This window comes from Coregonus lavaretus (assembly GCF_964263955.1).
Source record: "Coregonus lavaretus genome assembly, contig: HAP1_SCAFFOLD_4141, whole genome shotgun sequence".
Lineage (NCBI taxonomy): Eukaryota > Metazoa > Chordata > Actinopteri > Salmoniformes > Salmonidae > Coregonus > Coregonus lavaretus.
In genome coordinates this window covers 12,344-31,705 of record NW_028156540.1, presented here as the reverse complement: position 1 = coordinate 31,705, position 19,362 = coordinate 12,344, and the positions used below count along the sequence as shown (strand labels likewise).

General features: G+C 43.5%; 1 protein-coding gene across 1 annotated transcript in view; it reads left to right on the top strand.

Annotated features, from left to right (window-relative positions):
• Positions 1-753: 753 nt before the first annotated feature.
• The window catches only part of LOC311126249 (dachshund homolog 2-like), a gene marked incomplete at both ends in the record, with an annotated part of 30,584 nt that continues 11,975 nt past the window's right edge, over positions 754-19,362 (top strand). The window contains one exon of the mRNA XM_084200266.1: positions 754-885. Coding sequence (XP_084056392.1) covers positions 754-885 — 132 coding nt within the window. The remainder of the gene's footprint in view (positions 886-19,362) is intronic.

The following is a 19,362-nucleotide window of genomic DNA, read 5'->3' as shown; positions in this document are numbered from 1 at the left end:
TTTTTTATTTTATATTTTTACACGTCTCCCATTCCGTTCGAGGCGATTCGGTTAATGAATTAGATCAAGGTGACACATTAGTGTCTGAACCTGGGGAGAAAAGTACAACTATTTTTTTTGTCCTGATTTGTAAAGAAATTTAGATCACGGCAAGGCAAGGAGGCAAGGCGTCGTCATTTAATTAATGACTTAATGTGTCCTTCCGTAGTCTAATTGAATTAATTAGGGGCCTAATTGGGCAGAGTGATGATAGCTTCCGGGGCTGTGGAGCCCTTGATGAGCTGAAAGTGGCTGGGCTTCTTAGAGAGACTGGGAAAGAGGGCTCTCCAGGGACAGACAGGGAGGGACCCTCCCTACCACCATCAGTTGCCTAGCTCCCCTCAGCTCCCTTCAGCTGCCCTCAGCTCTCCTTGGGTGGGTGGGGTCAGGGGAGGCCTGGGGCCAGTGAGAGCCTCACTCTATAGAAATGTCTCTGAAGACCAAGTACACATGCTTGGACTTAGAGGAACTGAAATGAAATAGTTTTTTAAAAAGCATGACACATCATCCAAGTTGTGTTCTGTAAATGCCTTTATTACAGTGCTATGAACATCTGTCTAACTGCAGCTTCTCAGTTTATTTCCTTGTAGGGCATATAGCTATCCAAGCTATATCAAAATGCAAATAAGCATGTGTTTTGTCTTTAGACATGTGTATTTTTCCTTGCTGTGTATGCTTGTGATTTGTGTACAGTATTTATGTGTTGTCCTGCAGGGCTGACGGCTGCAGCGATGGCTGAGGCAATGAAGCTGCAGAAAATGAAGCTGATGGCCATGAACAACCTGCACGGAGCCGGCAGCCAGAACGGCACTGAGTCAGAGAACGACGAGCTCAACTCCAATGCAGGTTAGACACACAGCAACATACATACTGTACTGTTTATCACAGCTAACTACTGAGGCACAATGAACAGCAAAGTATAACAGTATACATAAAAAATACCTTTAAAACAAAGGTAATTCACAAATGTATTATGACTCCTCCCTGACACCAGCACTATGGAGAGCTGGCCCTCTCTCAGTCACACCACCAATGATAATGAGGATGATGAGGATGATGATGCTGATTATAATCATTACAGAGAGAGAGAAGCAGCAGGCTTTCCTGGGGGTCTGTCCAGCTGATCAGTGAAACGCTGCCTCGGCTCGCACTAACACACAAGTCACCCACAATTCAGCAGGCTACTCTTTTCCCCAAAATGGAGAAGCCAGTGAGTTATCCCTCCTGCAGAAGGCATTTGAAGGGACCAGCTTCACTGATACCTGGGGGCCTATAACCTAAAGACAAAAAACAGTTCAATCACGGTCTGTGTTGTGGAAATTACATGTAACACACATTGCCCTTATTCAGCTGAGTCTAGTCTATGCCTTCATACTACCTCTGAAACCCATTCCTGACCGAGTGGTTTAGCAGTGTGTGTGCCGGAGGAGGCTTGGGGCCTGTTTGTGGACATTCCTGACAGATGTGTCTGTTCAAATCCACAGCCAGTATTTAACAGCCTACGTATCTGTCTAGCTGTATCTAGGAGGAGGTGTGGGTAGAGACGGCAGAAAGTTTTGTCTCCTTGTAAATGTCCAATGGCCATGTCTCTCTCTCCATGGTTGCTCAGCGCCACTACAGGTAATTGGTTCTGGCCCACGCGTTGCTTTCTCTTTAGCCATATTTTATGGAGGCTTAGGACGTTCTTAATGTCTGCGAGCTGACCGTGCATTTATATGGCTGTGATGGCAGTGAGTGTGACTAACAGTGCGTGCGGCAGAGGGCTGGTTAACAGAGGCGCCACGCAGACACAGAGAGCCTTCTTTATCACCACCCAGAGCCACGGCAGATGCAGACGCCCCCGATAGAGACGTGAGCCTGAATATGTAGAGGGACAAGTAAATATATACACACACACACACACACATGCAGATAGGACAAACTGATGTACACACTTATTTATATTTCATACTGTTTACATATAAACACACAGGGACTGCGAGGGAAGACAACAGAGAACTTACAAAAGTATTTACCGGACTAATTTATTTGTCTTCTGGGGTTATGCAGTTTGCATGGTAAAGAGTGGCTGACCTTGGCGACAGTAGGCAGGCAGAAAGTGTCTTTGATACATCCAAGCCCAATAGCGGAGGCGCATGAAGATGGCGTCCCCCATGCACTAAATACAAATTCCTGAGCTGTGTTCGAATACCCATACTAACATACTGTATACTACATACTTAATGAGTATATACTACATACTATATACTATTAGTTCATTTTAGTATACTGTAAGCAAACAGTATCCTTTCAGTTGAGTGTACTAGCGCTTCACCTGTCTACCGGAAGTTGATGCTGTTGCTATGCAACCTCTTGCTAGCTTGTTAGCATAACAAATGACTATCTAGACATTTTACGATTTCAGGTGTGTTCGTAAATGCAATCTGGGCGTTCGTAAATCCAGAGCGTTGTCAGATTGTCCGTTCGTATATTCAGAGCGTTTCACTCTCTGTGCGCGTCACTGGACGCTCTGGCCGAGGAGTAGGGTTGATCCAAGCGTTCTGACCTCACAACCGCAGTCAAGTACCCAAGCTAACTGGCTAACGTTTGCTAGCTTGCTAGCTATTTCCAGACACAAATGAGAGAACACCTCACTCTGACCATTTTACTCGCCCTAGCAGAGCTGGTTAGGCTGTTTTCATGTTATCCAGAGCATTGGTGACTGTAACTGTGCTGCTGGCAACAATTTTAATGGCGCTTTTTTTTGCCAACGTTTACTGACACCGGCCATATTCAACAGGTGTTGAGCGTTCATAAATTCATCAGTTATTCTGCGCTCTGGCACACTCAGACGAGAGTGCTCTGAAATCGGAGTAGATTTGATATTTGAAAAGTCATTACTTTATTACATTACTCAACATTTTCTTAACATTTGCCATAATTAGTTAAAGCAATGAATTTGTATCCGCTCTCGTCGGACTTCGGCTGCATATTTTCAGCCATTTTCTTCATATCTGAAAACGTTGTGGCCCATTTTCTGAAGAATTGCATTATAGGCCCTAAAAGCACGGAAATAGTGTCCACGGCTTGTATACTTTGTATTTTGGCGAATTTGGGAACTTTTGGACTACTAACTATATCCATACTATGACCAATAAGCATACTACATACTCAATTTACGTCACAAATAATAAGGTGAGTGAGGTTAGTATGAGTATTCTGGTTTTGCAAAGTTCGCCGTATTGTACATTGCTCTCCGTTACTCTTTTTTTGTATTGGCATTAGCACAGTATACATGATCCCAATGTTAGCTCCAAGATGGCGGCAATTTGAAAAAATGAAAATGTAGATTGTGCTGATTTATTGACACTACCATTTTGCACGCCGTAGTTTTAAAAACTCAGTGGATAGTGCTAAAACAATGACGTCTTAACTGAATTCTGCCATCTTTATTCACGTTCGCCATTGATGTTCCTGATCAAATGAAGCCATGTAGCAATATCGGCCTAACGTGGCACCTAAACCTACATAATTACTGATAGTTAAATCTCCTCCAGTACATTGTAATGAGACAGCCATGGGATTGGACGATGGAGAGGAGGGGGTGTGTCAGTACACAGGCATGGTGTCTGTGAGTCCCACTCTGTCACAGACCTTCTAATGTACTCCTCCCTGACACCAGCACTATGGAGAGCTGGCCCTCTCTCAGCCACACCACCAATGATAATGATGATGATGAGGATGACATTCCCCTTATTCAGCTGAGTCTAGTCTATGCCTTCATACTACCTCTGAAACCCATTCCTGACCGAGGGGTTTACCAGTGTGTGTGCCAGAGGAGGCTTGGGGCCTGTTTGTGGACAGATTTAAAGCATGCCCAATGCCCCCCCCCACCCCACCCCCACCAAGAGCCAGAGCTGTAGGAGCAGAAACCTGAGAGAGATGCAGGAGGCGGGGCAAAGGAGAAGGAGGAGGGGGCATGCTTCATCTCAGTAACATCCCCTTCGCTTCGCTTAGACCCTCAAAAGAGTTGGAAGAAAGGCGTTGTGCTTTCTGCTTGGTTTTGCAGCACGTTTTGGTGGATGGTGGTTGGGGCGGGGGAATGTTGGAATCTGATCTAGAGAATCGCGTCTCTTAAGTTAAACAAGCAGCTTCAGAAGATATCCTTCCGACTTTAACCCTTTGCGTTCTCTCTGATCCCTAGTCGACAGCTGCCTGATGTCTCTGTTTTTCTCTCGCTCTTTTTTTTCTTTTCCCTTTTCCCTTTCCTGTTTCTTTCTTGTTCCTGTGTTCCCGGGGGCTGTGTTTGGTCCCCTCCCTCTCTGATGGCAAGCTGCTTTTTGGAGAACATCAAAGGGCCAGCTAATCTGTGTTTTCCCCTCTTTGCGGATGGGGTTTAAAAAACCTTCAGCTATCTGCACACAACAGTTAGCGGAGATAGGGGGAGGCTTGATTTCAATCTCTCTCCCTCGCATATCCCCTTGACAGCGACCCCAGCCGCCAACCCTCCTTTCAAGGCAAAAAAGTAATACATTTAGAAAGCATCGCTCACCACAGACCACAGAGAGCTGGCGAGCCCCTAATCAGTTGACCAATTTGGCTTACCACAATCTAACTTTGGGGAGTCTCCTAAAGTGCACAGCAGAAGTTGGTTCTCAGCTCCTAGAGGCTGTTTGAAAGGCTGTTTATACTCTCCGGGTTTTACCGCTGAAAAGCTGCTAAGAGGCACAGGGGCTCGTGTGAAATGCTGTCTTTAAATATAAATATGCCTCTGAAATCCTGTTAACAAGAAAAAAGGAAGCGAATACTAAAGGGAGAATGTGTTTCTGGTCGGGGCGGCTGGAGGAGGACAGCCCAGCAAAAAAAAGGGGGCTCATTGGTCTAATGGAGTACTGTCAGGGAAAATCACCATCACAAATGACATCAGAGAAGAACTGATATATTTTTCCTTTGACAAGTTAAAAGAGAAAGAGAAATCCCATGCATTATTTAACCTGGCTCTAGAATCTGTCAGGCACGTGATTTGCAGAGTTAGCAAAAACCAGGTGTGAGTGTAGAGAGAGAGAGTGAGTGAGACAGAAAGGGAGAGAGTGGAAGCTTATAGGGAAAGCGTGGGCACCGAGCGATCAGTGTGTGCGCAGTTGTTTCAAATCCCTAACCACCAAACCGGTCAGCACATTTTCCCTCTTTACTCTCTATCGCTCACCTCTCTTCAATCTCTATCAATTCAATTTAAGGGCTTTATTGGCATGGGGAACATACGTTTACATTGCCAAAGCAAGTGAAATAGATAATAAACTAAAGTGAAATAAACAATAAAAAATGTACAGTAAACATTGCACTCACAAAAGTTCCAAAAGAATAAAGACATTTAAAATGTCATATTATGTCTCTCACCTCTCTATCTATCTCTCACCTCTCTTCACTCTCTATCTCTCACCTCTCTATCTCTCACCTCTCTTCACTCTCTATCTCTCACCTCTCTATCTCTCACCCCTCTCACCTCTCTCTCTCACCTCTCTTTACTCTCTATCTCTCACCTCTCTATATATCCCTCACCTCTCTTCAATCTATCTCTCACCTCTATCTCTCACCCCTCTCACCTCACTATCTCACCTCTCATTACTCTCTATCTCTCACCTCTCTATCTCTATCTCTCACCTCTCTATCTATCTCTCACCTCTCTATCTATCTCTCACCTCTCTATATATATCTCACCTCTCGATCTTTCTCTCACCTCTCTTCACTCTCTATCTCTCACCTCTCTATCTCTCACCTCTCTATCTCTCACCTCTCTTCACTCTCTATCTCTCACCTCTCTATCTCTATCTCTCACCTCTATCTATCTCTCACCTCTCGATCTATCTCTCACCTCTCTTTACTCTCTCTCACCTCTCTATCTATTTCTCACCTCTCTATATATCTCTCACCTCTCTTTACCCTCTCTCACCTCTCTATATATCTCTCACCTCTCTTTACCCTCTCTCACCTCTCTATCTATCTCTCACCTCTCTATCTATCTTTAAACTCTCTATCTATCTTTAAACTCTCTATATATCTCTCACCTCTCTATCTATTTCTCACCTCTCTTTACCCTCTCTCACCTCTCTATATATCTCTCACCTCTCTATCTATCTCTCACCTCTCTTTACCCTCTATCTCCTACCTCTCTTTTTCTCCTGCTCTTTTGAAGCCCTGTGTCTTTGCTGGGCAAGTATCACTCTCGCTTAGTCTGATTGGCCTGTTTGATAACAGCCCCTTCCTGTCTCACTGTCATGTTTCAAAAACACAAGAGAAGAATGGAAGAGAGGGTTAGACATTTCCTTTTCTCCCCTCCCTCCCTCCCTCCCTCCCTCCCTCCCTCCCTCCCTCCCTCCCTCCCTCCCTCCCTCCCTCCCTCCCTCCCTCCCTCCCTCCACCCAGCTGTAACAAGAGACACCCCTCTTCCCTTTATCTGACTGAGGGACAGTGTCATTGGATAGCCCTGAGCAGTTTGTTTTGTGTCCAGTATTGACCAGCGTGGCTGAGTGTGAGGGTGATCTCAGCTGGTCTCGTGGCCTGGGGTCACCTTACCATGCTGCTTCTCTTGGCTTTGCTCCTCTTGTTGCTTCATGTGGACACGTTATTCTCTCTTGAACAGCAGGGTCATTGTTGCAAACAATGTAACACCTTTTGTTATTTTTTATGTTTAATTTGCAGGAAGACATTTCTCACAACTCTATGTCTGTAATTAGATAATTTGTGACATCAAACGTTTAAAAATTATGTGTGCACAAACATATGTGATTATTTTTCGCACACGTGAGTTTTTCCATGTGTTTCAGTATTCTGATACTGATGTCAATGATGTGACTCTTCAGTCTATGCTCAGACCCTTTCCCGTTGACTCTGTGCTCTGAGCTCAATACTGCCCCTTGTGGGAACCAAACGAACAGCAGCTAAACCACAGACAATACTGAAATATGAGATTCGCAAAGTATTCAGCAAGACCCCTCACTGAACAACATAGATACAACATTCTGTTTTGTGTTCTCTTAAAAGTTCACTCTGTCTCATTATGATATTTATTTTCATAATGGGTTATACCATAACGGTCTGCCAGGTAGACGTACAGTAACCCTGTTCATGGTGGGTCTGTGTTGACTTTACCTCTATCTGTGGAATAGAAGAGCAGGCTATATTTATGGATCAGAGAAGTGCTGTCACCTCAAATGGCTGAAGCACCCCTGATCTGTTCTGTCTCTCTTTCCTGCTGACAGCTCAGAAAATGTTCCATCCCTTCGTCCTCCAGCTGAAATATTCTCCCAGTTCCAGCCATCAGGAATTAATGTCCCATAAATCATGGCCCTCAGAGAGACAGGAGCTGCATACTGACCACTTACACTGGGGCTGCCTGCTGCACGGCACACTCTGGAACACACATAGACACACATACACACACACACACACACACACACACACACACACACACACACACACACACACACACACACACACACACACACACACACACACACACACACACACACACACACACACACACACACACACACACACACACACACACACACACACACACACACACACACACACACACACACCCAGAGGATGAATACAGAAGTGCACTATGATGTGTGCACAGATGCAAACACAAAAGCTCCCACTCCACATGGGCGTAACATAGCTAATCACATCGACAGAACCCCCTGTCATACACCAGTTACATGCTCTCCCATGTCACTCCTATGTCTCTGGGTATTGGAGAGGAGCACCATTGATTAGGCCACCCTAGTCTACAGTGTCAGATAACCAGCTGGTCAAATGCAATACAACTCTGACCAGCTCTGCTCTGTGGATGAAATGAAATGTCTCAGTCTGGCTTCTCACCTTTTCCTCCCTCTGCCAAGGAAAGCCTGCGCTAACTCACGGCAGCGCCATCTCTGAGGCCACAACACTGTGATACATATCAGCCCAACCAGCAGTCCTCAGCCACATGAGTCAGACAGGGACCGGCTGGACACAGCCCCGGCCGCAACCATCAGCCCCCCTCTCTGAGAGTGGGGAGGGAGGGAGGGGGAGAGGGAGAGAGAGAGAGGGAGGGAGGGAAGGAGGGAGAGAGGGAGAGAGGTTAGTCAGGTGAAGAGGAGAGAGGGAGTGTTTAGAGGAGAGGAAGAGTGTAAGGTGTCCATCTTTGTGCAAGGTGTCCATCTTTATGCAAGGCGTCCATCTTTAGACTAAAACCTTTGGCCCAGCTAATGGGAATCCATCCAGCATAATGACCCACAGATCCTCTTGGTAATGAGATGGGGGAATTGCCTGCTCTTGGTACCAGATGATACTGTGTTAACGGAGCGGGCAGGCGCAATGGACAGGGGGCCGTCAGGAGCCCCTACCGCCTCCCATCATTTTTCATCCGGCTGACATCCGAACGGGCTGGAGCGTCGGAGAGGGGATTGATTTCAAATGAGCCTCAAAATGATGCCTAATGAAAACCTGTAAAGACACTTTCAGCTCTAAATACCATACTAGCTGCAGCCAGTAGAAGATGGACACTTTCTATGGGGCTGTTTGACAGTGGACAGAAACTGTTTATGAAGGGATGTTGAAGGTATATGTTTTTTCTGTGAGAGTGTATGAAATAGTGTGTGTGTGTGTGTATTGCGTGTGTGTGTTCACATGAGTTTGTGACAGATTGGTTGCATGTTCAATGCACTTTCTTTGGACCACATGTCTTCTGGGAACGGCGTTGAGGAGAATATCTGAGTCAGCTCCAGTCTTCGATGGCGATATCAAAGAGGCATCTCCTTCCCTTTCTGTGCGGTGAGCACTACTTAGGATCAAAGAGGCAGCGCTATAAACCGTTCAAAGGGAGCCATGTACTCTGATGGCCATTAATGTGATGGCCATTAATGTGATGGCCATTAATGTGATGGCCATTAATGTGTCTCTGTGATAAACGGAAGAGAAAGACATCTTACGAAAAACAGACGTTTAGACGTTTAGACCCAAGAACAGGAGGTGACAAGAACAAGAGGTGACAAGAACAGGAGGTGACAAGAACAGGAGGTGAGCCACGACAAAGTCTGACGATCCCAACCCAACTTGGGATGGGTAGGGGCTTTAGCGGGAGGAATAGTGAAGAACAATTAGAGGGTTACTTAGTAGCAATGCAAATATCATGTTACAGCTATATGGACACTCAATCGCTATGGTACTTTTTAATGGTAAATTTACAAACATATATTATGATAAATAGATTTGAAACTTGTATCTCATTATGGTAAATGGTGAAATAAGTATAGCCAGTTATAATTGTAATGGCTTAGCAGATAATAACAAAAGAATAACAATATTTACATGGCTCAAAGAGAAGGAATATAATATCTATTGTTTACAGGAAACTCATTCAACAATTCTAGATGAAGTTGCGTGGAAAAAGGAATGGGGGGGGGGGCCAAATATACTTCTCCCATGGGCAAAGAAACTCAAAAGGGGTGATGATATTAATTAACAGTAATTTCGATCTGAATGTGCAAATTGTCCAAACTGATCCACAAGGTAGATGGATGATTTTAAATGTTATTGGACCATAAACTGATATGTCTCATTAACCTTTACGGACCAAATAATGATGATCCACGCTTCTTTGAAAATATATATAATAAATTATCAACCCTGCAAGCAATACAAGACTCTATTATTATGGTGGGAGATTATAATATTGTTTTAAATAGCTCAATGGACCATAAAGGAAATCACACTACAAACTATCACCCTCATGCTCTTAAGGAAATCATGAATTTCATGGATACATTAGAACTAGTAGATATACAGTGGGGGGAAAAGTATTTAGTCAGCCACCAATTGTGCAAGTTCTCCCACTTAAAAAGATGAGAGAGGCCTGTAATTTTCATCATAGGTACACATCAACTATGACAGACAAATGTAGAAAAAAAAATCCAGAAAATCACATTGTAGGATTTTTAATGAATTTATTTGCAAATTATGGTGGAAAATAAGTATTTGGTCACCTACAAACAAGCAAGATTTCTGGCTCTCACAGACCTGTAACTTCTTCTTTAAGAGGCTCCTCTGTCCTCCACTCGTTACCTGTATTAATGGCACCTGTTTGAACCACAACCTCAAACAGTCACACTCCAAACTCCACTATGGCCAAGACCAAAGAGCTGTCAAAGGACACCAGAAACAAAATTGTAAAATTGTAGACCTGCACCAGGCTGGGAAGACTGAATCTGCAATAGGTAAGCAGCTTGGTTTGAAGAAATCAACTGTGGGAGCAATTATTAGGAAATGGAAGACATACAAGACCACTGATAATCTCCCTCGATCTGGGGCTCCACGCAAGATCTCACCCCGTGGGGTCAAAATGATCACAAGAACGGTGAGCAAAAATCCCAGAACCACACGGGGGGACCTAGTGAATGACCTGCAGAGAGCTGGGACCAAAGTAACAAAGCCTACCATCAGTAACACACTACGCCGACAGGGACTCAAATCCTGCAGTGCCAGACGTGTCCCCCTGCTTAATCCAGTACATGTCCAGGCCCGTCTGAAGTTTGCTAGAGTGCATTTGGATGATCCAGAAGAGGATTGGGAGAATGTCATATGGTCAGATGTAACCAAAATAGAACTTTTTGGTAAAAACTCAACTCGTCGTGTTTGGAGGACAAAGAATGATGAGTTGCATCCAAAGAACACCATACCTACTGTGAAGCATGGGGGTGGAAACATCATGCTTTGGGGCTGTTTTTCTGCAAAGGGACCAGGACGACTGATCCGTGTAAAGGAAAGAATGAATGGGGCCATGTATCGTGAGATTTTGAGTGAAAACCCCCTTCCATCAGCAAGGGCATTGAAGATGAAACGTGGCTGGGTCTTTCAGCATGACAGTGATCCCAAACACACCGCCCAGGCAACGAAGGAGTGGCTTCGTAAGAAGCATTTCAAGGTCCTGGAGTGGCCTAGCCAGTCTCCAGATCTCAACCCCATAGAAAATCTTTGGAGGGAGTTGAAAGTCCGTGTTGCCCAGCGACAGCCCCAAAACATCACTGCTCTAGAGGAGATATGCATGGAGGAATGGGCCAAAATACCAGCAACAGTGTGTGAAAACCTTGTGAAGACTTACAGAAAACGTTTGACCTGTGTCATTGCCAACAAAGGGTATATAACAAAGTATTGAGAAACTTTTGTTATTGACCAAATACTTATTTTCCACCATAATTAGCAAATAAATTCATTAAAAATCCTACAATGTGATTTTCTGGGGGAAAAAATCTCATTTTGTCTGTCATAGTTGACGTGTACCTATGATGAAAATTACAGGCCTCTCTCATCTTTTTAAGTGGGATAACTTGCACAATTGGTGGCTGACTAAATACTTTTTTTCCCCACTGTATGGAGGCTTAAATATCCTGATCTAGTGAGATATACATGGCGGCGACTCAATCAAGCTAGTCGTCTTGACTTCTTTCTCATGGCAAAAATCTCAGTGGCAAGATGTGCCAAGCATATAGAGACATACCCCAAGAGACTTGCAGCTGTAATTGCTGCAAAAGGTGGCTCTACAAAGTATTTACTTTGATGGTGGGGGGGGGGGGTTGAATAGTTATGCACGCTCAAGTTTTCTGTTTTTTTGTCTTTTTTCTTGTTTGTTTCACAATAAAAAAGATTTTGCATCTTCAAAGTGATAGGCATGTTGTGTAAATCAAATGATACAAACCCTCCAAAAATCAATTTTAATTCCAGGTTGTAAGGCAACAAAATAGGAAAAATGCCAAGGGCGGTGAATACTTTCGCAAGCCACTGTACCAAACCTTTTTTGATATACTCAGAGGACCATTATTAGCATGTTTTAACCCCTCCTATGTAAATGGTATTTATCAGACACTCAAGAAACAGGACACAAGTGGAAAATATAAAGATCCAGACCATTTTAAAAATTGGAGGCCCTTTATACTTCAGTGTTGTGATGCAAAAATTCTAGCAAAATGTATAGTGCATAGAATTAAAAAGGTATTGTCGGACATTATTCATTGTAATCAGACAGGTTTTTTACATGGACGATACATTGGAGATAATATAAGGCAAGTACTGGAAACAATAGAACACTATGAAAAATCTGGGAAACCAGGCCTGCTATTCATAGCTGACTTTGAAAAGGCTTTTGATAAAGTACGACTGGAGTTTATATATAAATGCCTGGAGCATTTCAATTTTGGAGAATCTCTTATAAAATGGGTCAAAATCATGTATAGCAACCCTAGGTGTAACATACTAAATAATGGCTATTTCTCAGAAAGTTTTAAACTGTCAAGAGGAGTAAAACAAGGTTGTCCACTATCGGCATATCTATTTATTATGGCCATCAAAATGTTAGTTATTAAAATCAGATCCAACAATAATATCAAGGGATTAGAAATCCCTTGAAAGAAATAAATGATCTCACTCCAATAAATTCTAATAGAAAGTTAGCAAAAATAGATCTTGCTACCATGGAAAGGTAAATACTTGTCTGTTTGTGGAAAAGTCACCCTGATTAACACTTTAGTATTATCCCAGTTTACCTATTTGCTTATGGTCTTGCCTACGCCAAGCGATTTTTTTTTAAATTATATGAGAAAAAAATATTCCATTTTATTTGGAATGGCAAGCCAGACAAAATTAAACGGGCCTATTTATATAATGAACATGAATTTGGAGGACAGAAATTATTAAATATTAAAGCATTAGACCTATCACTAAAAGCTTCAGTCATTCAAAAGTAATACTTCAATCCGAACTGGTTCTCTAGCAAATTAGTAAGATTGTCTCACCCAATGTTCAAGAATGGCCTTTTTCCCTTTATTTAGATTACAACCTCTCACTTTCAGTTATTTGAAAAGGAAATAATCTCCCAAATATCACTATTTCTAAAACAAGCCATAGAAAGTTGGTTGCAATTTCAATTGAATCCTCCAGAAACGACAGAACAAATAATGCAACAAATATTGTGGTTAAACTCAAATATACTAAAAACCATTATTTTTTGAAAAAATGTTTAAAAAAGGTATAATCTTCGTAAATTATATCATAGGTAGAACTGGTGGAGTTATGTCGCACATGCAGCTAAGAAAAACATATGGAAATGTCTGCTCTACCCAAAATTACAACCAAATAATTGCAGCATTACCGCAAAAATGGAAGAGGAAAGTGGAAGGGGGAAAAAGTAATGAACTTGTCTGTCGGCCCTGCATTAAAAACCATAATTTGTTAAAGAAAATTGTGATAAATAAAAAAGTATACCAGTTTCATTTAAGGACCAAAGGATTGACAGCCGTCCCATATAGATTGCAAAATAGTTGGGATGAGATCTTTGACGTACTGATTCCATGGCAAATGGTTTATGAACTGATATGCAAAACGACGCCGGATTCAAAACATAAAATTTTTCTATTTGAATTATTATACACAATTCTTGCAACCAATAGAATGTTATTTATATGGGGGATACAATCTTCCCAGCTCTGCAGATTTTGCTGTAAAGAGACAGAATCATTAGATAATTTGTTTTGCTACTGTCCATTTGTAGCTTGTTTTTGGTCACAGGTCCAGGAATGGCTGAAGGATTGCAATATTTACCTGGAGGTAACCCTGCAGATAGCACTACTGAGTGATCTGAAAAGTCATAGTCAATCGATCAATAATATAATAATACTTTTAGCAAAAATGTTTATTTTCAATTTACAATCTGTGGAAACAATGAGAATAGAAGGGTTCATAACTTTTGTGAAACATCACAGTACAGTTGAGAAATATATGGCAAGTAGAAATCCAATATGGATGGTGTTAAGAGATAGATGGGAGGGGTTGATTGGAGTTGAAGGTTGGGACTAATAACAACTAATAACAGCTGAATAACTAATGTAAAACATACTGTGTCCATAATAAGTATATAGGTTGAGAACTTTTGTGAAAGAGCACAGTTTGGGGGATATGGCGTGTAGAGGCAAACTGGATGGACATCATGAAAATGATCAGAGATTTTGAGGGTAGAGGAAGTTCAGGAGTATGTCTAAGCTGGAAGTAGAGGCCTAACCATTGTTGTTCACTAGTTTACTCCAATTAGGGAAGGGGTGGTGGGATAATAGTGAAGAATAATAGTGAAGATATCAAAACTATGAAATAACACATATGGAATCATGTAGTAACCAAAAGAGTGTTAAACCAATAAAAGTATATTTTATATTTGAGATTCTTCAAATAGCCACCCTTTGCCTTGATGACAGCTTTGCAGACTCTAGGCATTCTCTCAACCAGCTTCACCTGGAATGCTTTTCCTACAGTCTTGAAGGAGTTCCCACATATGCTGAGCACTTGTTGGCTGCTTTTCCTTCACTCTGCTGTCCAACTCATCCCAAACCATCTCAATCGGGTTGAGGTCGGGGGATTGTGGAGGCCAGGTCTTCTGATGCAGCACTTCATCACTCTCCTTCTTGGTAAAATTGACCTTACACAGCTTGGAGGTGTGTTGGGTCATTGTCCTGTTGAAAAACAAATGATAGTCCCACTAAGCCCAAACCAGATGGGATGGCGTTTTGCTGTAGAATGCTGTGGCAGCCATGCTGGTTAAGCGGGCCTTGAATTCTAAATAAATCACAGACAGTGTCACCAGCAAAGCACCCCCACACCATAACACCTCCTCCTCCATGCTTTACTGTGGGAAATACACATGCGGAGATCATCCGTTCACCCACACCGCGTCTCACAAAGACACGGCGGTTGGAACCAAACATGTCCAATTTGGACTCCAGACCAAAGGACACATTTCCACCGGTCTAATGTCCATTGCTCGTGTTTCTTGGCCCAAGCAGGTCTCTTCTTATTATTGGTGTCCTTCAGTAGTGGTTTCTTTGCAGCAATTCGACCATGAAGGCCTGATTCACACAGTCCCCTCTGAACAGTTGATGTTGAGATGTGTCTGTTACTTGAACTCTGTGAAGCATTTATTTGGGCTGCAATTTCTGAGGCTGTTAACTCTAATGAACTTATCCTCTGCGGTCCTCATGAGAGCCAGTTTCATCATAGTGCTTGATGGTTTTTGCGACTGCACTTTAAGAAACTTTCAAAGTTCTTGAAATGTTCCGTATTGACTGACCTTCATGTCTTAAAGTAATGATGGACTGTCGTTTCTCTTTGCATATTTGAGCTGTTCTTGCCATAATATGGACTTGGTCTTTTACCAAATAGGGCTATCTTCTGTATACCACCCCTACCTTGTCACAACACAACTGATTGACTCAAACACATTAAAAAGGAAATAATTTCCACAAACTGACTTTTTAAGAAGGCACACCTGTTAGTTGAAATGCATTCCAGGTGACTACCACATGAAATTGATTGAGAGAATGCCAAGAGTGTGCAAAGCTGTCATAAAGGCATAGGGCGGCTTTTGAAGTATCTCAAATATAAAATAGATTTTGATTTGTTTAACACTTTTTTGGTTACTACATGATTACATATGTGTTATTTCATAGTTTTGATGTCTTCACTATTAATCTACAATGTAGAAAATAGTACAAATAAAGAAAATCCCTGGAATGAGTAGGTGTGTCCAAGCTTTTGACTGGTACTATATATATTTGCGAGAGAAAAAAAAACATATGGGCGATTGGAAGTGATGCAGACAATTACATTGATAGAAGTTCCAATCTATCTGCAATATTAAAGCTGATCTACCCCTTGCAAATATCCTGGAAATCATACCAGGGTAAAAATGCGACGTTATTTCCAACGAATGCAAAATGACATGCAGTTTTTGGCCAGTGAATAGTATGGTATCATTTACATTGAATTACATGGTGTTAAGCCTGTACAACCATCATGTCCATAATGGCATGGTTCCTGACAGCTCATAATTCATGGCAAATGACATTTACATTTTAGTCATTTAGCAGACGCTCTTATCCAGAGTGACTTACAGTTAGTGAGTGCATACATTATTTTATTTTTTTCTTCTTCATACCTGCCCCCCGTGGGAAACGAACCCACAACCCTGGCGTTGCAAGCGCCGTGCTCTACCAACTGAGCTACACGGGGCCCAATGTCATGACGCAGTGCTACAGTGTCAGTGTCTCTCTTCAATGTCACATAACAGTCTGTCAGAATCACTTCAGCCTTCAAATCCTCTACTCCTAAAATTACCAGAAAGAGTTGATTTGTCTTGACAGGACGTGTCCACATCATGTTCCTATTGGCCTTGCCCTGTCTGGCCATAGGTCTCCACCTCCAACACCGGAGCGTTGCGTAGGGTCAGAAACTATAGTTCTATAGATCTCTCTCTCAATTCAATTCAAATCAAGGGGCAATATTGGCATGGGAAACATATGTTTACATTGCCAAAGCAAGTGAAATAGATAAATCTATCTCTCTCTCTCTCTCTCTCTCGCTCGCTCTCTCTCTGTCAGAGCCTCTCCACTCCTCCAACTTCCATTCCTCTCCTCACAGCAATTAACACTTCATTAAGATACCTCTTTAATCATTTTCCCTTTCAATTCCAACTCTCTTCTTCTGGGCCCTCCGGTGGGTTGTACTCATTGTTTTGGGAGGGAATTAATGACTGACAATTTAAATGTTTTTTTCTTCATTACTTCTTTGTTATTGCCTTTTCCCCACCCAGGATCCCCTAGCAACCCCCCTCCAAAAGCTGTAAACAGGTATTTTCATAAATATGTAAAGACATAACAGTGATGTTGCTGCTACAGTGTATTACATTAGGTACAGTGATGTTGCTGCTACAGTGTATTACATTAGGTACAGTGATGTTGCTGCTACGGTGTATTACATTAGGTACAGTGATGTTGCTGCTACGGTGTACTACATTAGGTACAGTGAGGTTGCTGCTACAGTGTATTACATTAGGTACAGTGATGTTGCTGCTACAGTGTATTACATTAGGTACAGTGATGTTGCTGCTACAGTGTATTACATTAGGTACAGTGATGTTGCTGCAATGGTATATTACATTAGGTACAGTGATGTTGCTGCAATGGTGTATTACATTAGGTACAGTGATGTTGCTGCTACAGTGTATTACATTAGGTACAGTGATGTTGCTGCTACGGTGTATTACATTAGGTACAGTGATGTTGCTGCTACAGTGTATTACATTAGGTACAGTGATGTTGCTGCTACGGTGTATTACATTAGGTACAGTGATGTTGCTGCTACGGTGTATTACATTAGGTACAGTGATCTTGCTGCTGTAAAGTAGATGCACCATTTGCGAGGCTGAATTAGTTATTTGTTTTCCCTGCCAAACTGGGCAGGTTTTGTTTAAGCAGGTTTGTTTAAAAAGGCTTTTTAAGACTTCTCAGTATTTAGCATTGATATCGCCTGCATTTAAATAGTATTACGTCGTGAACACAAACAACAACAGCAGCACATTCAGACATATGGATCCATGGTGGGTTTGTGATGAACGCCAGTTATACTGAGGACTATGAGGGTCTCCTCTATTGGGGGTTGAGGTTGGAATTGGGATGGGGCCCGGGGGTGTAGTCTTAGGGACATCTGGCAGAGTGAGGGGGACAGGGGGATGCCAGGGGGGTGCTTGGCACAACCCTAGAGGACACAGGGGGCATGATGGGCACCCCACAGAAAGCCTAAAACACACTGCCATTCTCACAAACCCTCAATCATCCCCTAAATGTCACTGTTAAAGGGAGGGGAGGGAAATAAATGTCAATCTTAGCCGGCAGCCTCTTAATCACTACTGTAAAACTGCACTGGTCTACAACTTGAACTAGCTTTTCTTTTTATTGGTCTCAGATTGCCATTATATACACTATTTCCTTATTTTGAATTAATGTTATAGTCTAGAAATATTCTTATTTTGCCTATTAAGCTGCTTCTTATTTAGAGGAGTGAAATGAAGGACATTGTTTATGGCCGACACTCTTCTCAGTCTCAGATGGCAATGAATCAGCCTGGGTGAAGAGTAAAGACTTTGCCACAGAGCTGCAGCGTTGGGGTAGTGTTGGGGTAGTGTTGGGGTAGTGTTGGGGTAGTGTTGGGGTAGTGTTGGGGTAGTGCTGGGGTAGTGTTGGGGGGTAGTGCTGGGGTAGTGTTGGGGTAGTGTTGGGGTAGTGTTGGGGTAGTGTTGGGGTAGTGTTGGGGTAGTGCTGGGGTAGTGTTGGGGTAGTGTTGGGGTAGTGTTGGGGTAGTGTTGGGGTAGTGCTGGGGTAGTGTTGGGGTAGTGTTGGGGTAGTGCTGGGGTAGTGCTGGGGTAGTGTTGGGGTAGTGTTGGGGTAGTGTTGGGGTAGTGCTGGGGTAGTGTTGGGGTAGTGTTGGGGTAGTGTTGGGGTAGTGTTGGGGTAGTGCTGGGGTAGTGTTGGGGTAGTGTTGGGGTAGTGTTGGGGTAGTGCTGGGGTAGTGTTGGGGTAGTGTTGGGGTAGTGCTGGGGTAGTGTTGGGGTAGTGTTGGGGTAGTGTTGGGGTAGTGCTGGGGTAGTGCTGGGGTAGTGTTGGGGTAGTGTTGGGGTAGTGTTGGGGTAGTGCTGGGGTAGTGTTGGGGTAGTGCTGGGGTAGTGTTGGGGTAGTGTTGGGGTAGTGCTGGGGTAGTGCTGGGGTAGTGTTGGGGTAGTGCTGGGGTAGGTGCTGGGGTAGTGCTGGGGTAGTGCTGGGGTAGTGTTGGGGTAGTGCTGGGGTAGTGCTGGGGTAGTGTTGGGGTAGTGCTGGGGTAGTGTTGGGGTAGTGCTGGGGTAGTGCTGGGGTAGTGCTGGGGTAGTGCTGGGGTAGTGTTGGGGTAGTGTTGGGGTAGTGTTGGGGTAGTGCTGGGGTAGTGCTGGGGTAGTGTTGGGGTAGTGCTGGGGTAGTGCTGGGGTAGCGTTGGGGTAGTGTTGGGGTAGTGCTGGGGTAGTGCTGGGGTAGTGTTGGGGTAGTGTTGGGGTAGTGCTGGGGTAGTGTTGGGGTAGTGTTGGGGTAGTGCTGGGGTAGTGTTGGGGTAGTGCTGGGGTAGTGTTGGGGTAGTGCTGGGGTAGTGCTGGGGTAGTGTTGGGGTAGTGTTGGGGTAGTGTTGGGGTAGTGCTGGGGTAGTGTTGGGGTAGTGCTGGGGTAGTGTTGGGGTAGTGTTGGGGTAGTGCTGGGGTAGTGTTGGGGTAGTGCTGGGGTAGTGCTGGGGTAGTGCTGGGGTAGTGTTGGGGTAGTGTTGGGGTAGTGTTGGGGTAGTGCTGGGGTAGTGTTGGGGTAGTGCTGGGGTAGGTGCTGGGGTAGTGCTGGGGTAGTGCTGGGGTAGTGTTGGGGTAGTGTTGGGGTAGTGCTGGGGTAGTGTTGGGGTAGTGCTGGGGTA